Raw genomic sequence first — 6994 nt, forward strand, 5'->3', positions numbered from 1 at the left:
CAAGACAATCGAGTCAGCTGGTGTGTTCGGGCACATGTCCAGACCACAAGACAATCGCGTCAGCTGGTGTGTTCCGGGCACATGTTCAGAGTTCTACCACTTCAACCGTCGTGTCGACGTTACAACGTTTTTTTCGTTAAGCATTATGCTAGTATCAGAATATCAACTGTCACGACAATGTTGGCCAAGTCGACAGTTGCTTTGTAATTTTCCACACACCCAACGTACGACGAGTGCGCTCAGATTAACAACTATTCAAGTTGTAAGAGTGCTCAGACTAGTAACTGGACAGTCGTAGAAGTCGTGGCCAACTCCGTCGTGACAGTTGGTAGTCTGATACTAGCATTAGTCTCACCAACACATGTCAAGTTGGTCGGAGTCCATCTTCTTGTGACGTCACACGTTGACGTAGTCTCTCCGCTGGACACGGTGTAGCCTGCGTTACAGCTGTAGGTGGAGACGGAATGAGCCGAGAGGCGTGGCGAAGTCTTGCTGGCGTAGGGAACATTCGGGGCCACACCACAGCGGATTTCTGAAATATGTGATCATTATATATATAGAGAGAGCAGCGAAAGTCATGACCTTTTCCGTTATTGTACTCAGATTGTTGGGAATGCCGTAAGACTGTTGGAAATGCCGTATTTGAACTCCGGAAATTGAAACTGTTCTCAGAGGAGCATGCCCCCTATAAGACCTTTAAAAGGACCAAGCCTCTTTGGGCTCTTACATGTCCCTCCCGCGGACAGACGGAGCCTCCCATTTGGACATTTCATTGGCACTAATTGGCCTCCCTGCTCCGCGGACCCTGATATGGAGTAATCATTTGGCAAAACTTTAAATCAAACCCCTATGTTATAACGAATACATAGAGGATACTCTCCGAGTGTCTTGTGCTATAATTTATCAGCACGCGTTAATAAAAGTATTAAATCCGAGGCTTGCCGATAAATTATGATATCACAAGACACGAGGTGGGTATTCTTTTTTATCATCCATTATTATTCTTTTCTTTGCGACTGTTGTAAACAATATCAGTAATGTGGGTTGAGTGCCACTATATTTGGCAGCAGTAGACTCGCTAAGTAGCCGAAACTAGCGCTGAAACAAAGACAGTGACGTAACAAGACATTGACTTGTGATTGAAATTGACCAATCACGATTATAAGAAGCAATATCTCCTACGAAGAATATCGCAGGAGATATCGCAAATTAAAGTGCTAGCAATATCTCCTACGAAAGGGACATTCCTAAGTTTGCTGCAATTTTTAAGACGTGATCGACTTACAGATACTTTTTGATGACTGTACTTACATATCAAATATATTTTTCCGCATAAAATATTAATAGCTATATATTAAACGTGTTTGTGATCGTTCTAATATTTGTACTACGTTAAATTTCATTTTATTTCCTTAAAAATATTTGAAGACAAAATCCAGATTGGCCTTCTTACAAATATTAAGACGACCAGAAACATATTGAATATACAGACACTGATATTCTAAACAAGAAAATATATTTAATATGTAAGTTTAATCGTAGAAATATTTTATTAGTCGGAAACATTTTACAATGCAGCAAACTCGGGAATGTCCCTTTAATGGGTGTAAAACGCTTAGGATCGAAACGTCTGTGCTAAAAGTGTAGTTTGTTTTGATTAACGACACCATTATTAGTTAACTATGAAACAGCTACTGGATATCAGACACTTAGGAATTGTGACCCAGCGTCGACCGTACATTAATGGGGCGAGACGTAGCCCAGTGCTAAAACATTCGCTTGATGCGTCGTCGGTTTGGGATCGATCCCCATCAGTGGGCCCATTTTGGGCTATTTCTCGCTCCAGCCAGTGCACCACGACTGGCATATCAAAGGCCGTGGTATCTGCAATTCTGTCTATGGGATGGGATAAAAGATTTCTTGCTGCTAACCGAAAAGAGTAGCCCATGAAGTGGCTACATCTGGTTTCCTCCCTCAATATATGTGCAGTCCTTAACCATATATCTGACGCCATATAACTATAAACAAAATGTGTTGAGTGCGTCGTTAAATAAAACATTTCCTTCCTTCCTCCCGTGCATTAATATCATAGGGTCCTTTATATGCACCTTTGCATAGAGGTCAACACAAACCATTTGATATACCAGTCGTGGGGCACTGGTTGGGATGGGGGGGGGGGGGGGGGGGCCCTGAGAATGGGTCAACAAAGTCAACCCAAGCACTCAACCCAAGTAACAGAAAGAAAGAAAGGAATGTTTTATTTAACGACGTACTCAACACATTTTATTTACGGTTATATGGCGTCATACATATGGTTAAGGACCACACAGATTTTGAGAGAGGAAACCCGCTGTCGCCACTACATGGGCTATTCTTTCCGATTAGCAGCAATGGATCTTTTATTTGCGCTTCCCACAGGCAGGATAGCACAAACCATGGCCTTTGTTGAACCAGTTATGGATCACTGGTCGGTGCAAGTGGTTTACACCTACCCACTGATCCTTGCGGAGCACTCACTCAGGATTTCGAGTCGGTATCTGGATTAAAAATCCCATGCCTCGACTGGGATCCGAGCCCAGTACCTACTAGCCTGTAGACCGACGGCCTGCCACGACGTCATTGAGGCCGGTCTGCTAGGAACAAGTAACAGAGCAGATTGTATAAGCTTCTGCATCATTGGGATGAGGCGGGGGAAAACCCTTTGACTCGTCGTACGTCAAGCAAGCCCTTTCCCATTGCACTAAATATCACTTTGGGACAGAATGATCGTTGGATTTTAAAAACCAAAAACAAATCATCATCATTATTATTATCAGCCATCCTTTTCATCATCATCAACATGGTCATATAATATCATCCGTGTAGTCATCATTACCATCATACATATGTGGTTGGTTAGTGGTTAGTAAGAGAGAAGAGGGTGTAGTGGCCTTACACCTACCCACTGAGCACGTACGAACTCACTCTGGGTTGGAGCCGGTACCGGGATGCGAATCCTGTACCTACCAGCATGTAGTCCGATGGCTTAACCACTGCGCCACCGAGGCCGGTTCATCACCGTCATTGCATTCACTAATAATAATCAGTAGTAACAACGTCAGTCGTTGCTATAGTATACTACATTACCTTCTGTGAAGCAGACAGGGTGAGATCCCATCCTAGTGCAGACTTGCGTGTTTTCGCATGGGCCGCTGTCACAAACATCGATACCCTGAAAAATAACAAACCCAGACCAGTGATACAGCATTATAACTCTATAACTAGGCGGGCTGGACGTGTACACATTGAATGCCATCTGAGGGCGGAACGTAACCCAGTGGCAAAGCGTTCGCTTGATGTGCAGTAAGTGTCCGATCGATCCCCGTCGGTGGGATCATTGAGCTATTTCTCGCTCCAGCTAGTGCACCACAACTGGTATATAAAAGGTCGTGGTATGTACTATCCTGTCTGTGGAATGGTGCATATAAATGATTCCTAGCTAATCACAGAACTATGTAGCGGGTTTCCTCTCTAAGATTATATCTCAGAATTGCCAAATGTTTGACATCCAATAGCAGATGATTAGTAAATCAATGTACCCTAGTGGTGTCGTTAACCAAACAAAATAACTATAACTAGACAGTATAAACCATTTTCGACTACTACACCGTTTTCAAAATATGTATGCCAAAAGCCTCACTCGCGATCAAGGCCGTATCTCTGCACAGTACAGAGACGAATGGGCATTTGGCAAAACTAGTGGTCGATTCCACGAATTTCTATCTAGTGCCTCGTCTATAGCAGGATAGACAGTCTTGTTATCATTTATTGGACAATACATCATTTTGACCGCTACAAAGAAGACTGCCACTTCCAGACTAGCTTACTAAATCAAAACTAGTTCATGATAATAAATGCAGACTTGTTGACATGCGATCATGAATCACTGTCAAAAGAGTATTCATTGAAGCATATGAAATGGCACACATCTAAATAAAAAATAAAACATAATAATGTTAAAACGTGTATAACATATATTTAAGTTGCAAATTGAAGAACAGAAAACCAAACATTTTGTTTGGCATGAAATAATATTATCTCCAGCAATTGAACGATTTTTGGAAGAATTTTTAAAAAGATGAGTAACTTGTGGTTTCCTGGAATATGACATACCTCTTATACACGAAACACATGATATGATTGTGATTTTAATAACGTGTGGGGTTTTTTTTTAGTTCAGATATTAAAACCATTTTTGATAAACATGGAAGGAAGGAAGGAAATGTTTTATTTAACGACGCACTCAGCATATTTGATTTACGGTTATATGGCGTTGGATTTATAGTTTAGGATCATACAGATATTGAGAGAAGAAACCGCTGTGGCCACTTCATGAGCTACTCTTTTCGATTAGCAGCAAGATATATTTTATATGCACCATCCATCCCACAGACACGATACTACATACCACGGCCTTTGTTATACCAATTGTGGAGCACTGGCTGAAGCGAGTTGAGAAACATGGAGGTAACGCCCGTCTGACTCGCATAGGCTCCAAATGGCGGGATCTGCCGGGATCTGCCTCGGCTGTCGGTTGAGTGCTCGCCTGACGAGCTTGCCTCGCATGATCGAACCACCTCAGTGGGTCCATTCAACTGATTAGCATGTTTCGCGTTACAAACAGTGATCCACAACTAGTCAAAGGCCATGATGTGTGTTTTTCTGTCTGTGGGGAAAATGCATATAAAAGATCAATTACTGATAATGGAAAAATGTAGCGGGTTTTCTCTGATGACTACGTCTCGAAATTACCAAAAATTTGACAGCCAATAGCCGATGATTAATTAATCAATGTGCTCCAGTGGTGTCGTTAAACAAAAAAAAACAAAAAAAAAAAAACACATTTAAACTCGTAGGTTCGTTGATTATAGGAGGAAAGACGTTTATTTTGTTTAACGACACCACTAGGGTACATTGATTTATTAATCATCGGCTATTGGATGTCAAACATTTGGTAATTTTGACATATAATCTTAGATAGGCAAGGGGTATTTTATATGCACCATCCCACAAACAGGATAGTACATACCACGGTCTTTGATATACCAGTCGAGGTGCACTGGCTGAAACAATGAATGGCTATTCAATAGTTCCACAGGCGGCGATCGATCCCAAATTGACTGCGCTTCAAGCGAGCGCTTTACCACTGTATCAAATGCTTGACTCCCTTCGGTGAACCCATTCACTGATTTGGTTTCCCATAAGTGTCCCATAACTGGTATATCACTGACCGTGGTATGTACTGTCTTGTTGATGGAAAAGCATATAAAATATTCCCAATCTAATTAAAATTGACTCCACTGCCTAATTACTATTACATTCGGGATTATGCCGAGGGTATACGAAATAATTCGGGTGAATTACGAAGTATGCCGGAAACTAATCTCAATATAAAACTTTATATAAAATTCGTTTCAAGACGAAAAAAACAAAACAAAAACGTGATGGTATAGCCATAAAATCTGTTTATACTAGTATACAATCCACAGTTTATTACGGCACTTTTCCCCCTGTTTTTAATGTTTAAATAGACCAACAAGTTCGCCTACTGCATAAATAGTCTCGCCCGATATTTTTAGAATTTGTATGCTCCCGAATAACGCTATAAAAAGCCAGTGTAATTGGTCGATATTTAAATTGTCATTTATAGATGAAATGTCACCTGGACATGAGAGTCCACGCAATGCTGTTAGATCTACTGGTAGACCACACAGTAAAATAGCACACAGAGGGTACATAAAAAGCCATATACCCCTTGTGATGCTTCTACAACTTATATTAGTCCGAAACATCTTACAATGCAGGAGGCCGGAGGGACTGGGCGTGTTCGAAACCCTAGTGGTAAATGAGCACGTTAAACTAGCTACCTACCTACAATGCAGGAAACTTAGGACAGTCCCTTTAACAAATCAAACTATTAAATGGACAGACAGTAGTTTCAACCTGTGGAAACTAACACTGCATTTAGTTAATCTACAAACCCGTTACGCATTTGGATAAAGTTAAAATTGAGTGAAACATGAGTTTGTGACTTTGAAATGATGAAATATCCATTAAAAATAGACTAAAACTCAACTCCATAACAATTACTTCTCAGAGGCACGTGCGTTTTTAAAAATATGAAAAATGCATTTTGTGATATTAAAAACATCAGGATGACCAAAAACACTTCGAATGTACGGAAATGGATAATCTAAACAATACAATCTAAGTAAATTATGATTTCAGTTATCAAAACGGCTTTTGATAGTGAAAAAAAGTGTCTTAGTGTCTAAAAACTAGGGCATGTCCCTTTAATCCCAAGTGCTAGTATAGTTTACCTTCGGCATAGAACGTTTCTCTGCAAACAGTACTTCTGGAAATGTAGGATCCAAAGGTGTAGATGATGTTTGGCTGTCATGGAAATTGGCTGTACATTCTTTTGTTTTCGGGTTGTAGTTGACAGATTTACACAGAGACCGGCGATCACACAGATTCTTACACTGAAGAAAATTCTTCACAGTCTCAGTGAGAAACTCTGACCCCATCAGTTGACGTGAACGTTGTCCAAAGTTGTCAAGTGAGAAACCGTGTGCAAGAGTAATTAGTCCAAAACCCAACAACGCTGTTTCGGATGACATTGAGGAATAGACTGAAAAAGAAGAAGACCAAGAACGAATGGTATTGCAATTAGTGCATATCCCGCTCTGTCCCGGATCGGGCCTCTGGCTATACAGATACGGGACCCGGGACGGACATGTTCGAAACCTTAGTGGTGTATAAGCATGCTAAAATTCTCCCACCCACGCACATATCCTGCTACCACCAGTCACAAACAAGCATCTATCTACCATAGACCAGCTACAGAAAGTAGAAGAAAGATGAGGGAAATTAGTAGAAGATAATGTAGTCCATTGTCTTCAAAGCAAAACATTAAAGAGACATACCCTAGTCTTAACCTGTGGAAATTAACGAC

General features: G+C 40.9%; 1 protein-coding gene across 1 annotated transcript; it reads right to left on the reverse strand.

Annotated features, from left to right (window-relative positions):
* Positions 1-143: 143 nt before the first annotated feature.
* LOC121373064 (sushi, von Willebrand factor type A, EGF and pentraxin domain-containing protein 1-like) lies at positions 144-6659 on the reverse strand. The gene is made up of 4 exons (XM_041499508.1): positions 6360-6659; positions 3127-3211; positions 356-532; positions 144-148 (listed from the first exon to the last, which is right to left on the reverse strand). Exons 1-4 carry the CDS (start codon positions 6657-6659, stop codon positions 144-146), a joined length of 567 nt encoding a protein of 188 aa, XP_041355442.1.
* Between the last annotated feature and the right edge of the window lie 335 nt (positions 6660-6994).

This window comes from Gigantopelta aegis, chromosome 5 (genome assembly GCF_016097555.1).
Source record: "Gigantopelta aegis isolate Gae_Host chromosome 5, Gae_host_genome, whole genome shotgun sequence".
NCBI classification, from domain to species: domain Eukaryota; kingdom Metazoa; phylum Mollusca; class Gastropoda; order Neomphalida; family Peltospiridae; genus Gigantopelta; species Gigantopelta aegis.

Coding starts and splice junctions, on each gene's coding strand:
- LOC121373064 (XM_041499508.1), bottom strand. CDS start 6,659: ATGTCATCCGAAACAGCGTTGTTGGGTTTTGGACTAATTACTCTTGCA. Junction 3,212..6,359: donor AGAAACGTTCTATGCCGAAG/GTAAACTATACT, acceptor GTTATTTTTCAG/GGTATCGATGTTTGTGACAG. Junction 533..3,126: donor CCCTGTCTGCTTCACAGAAG/GTAATGTAGTAT, acceptor CACATATTTCAG/AAATCCGCTGTGGTGTGGCC.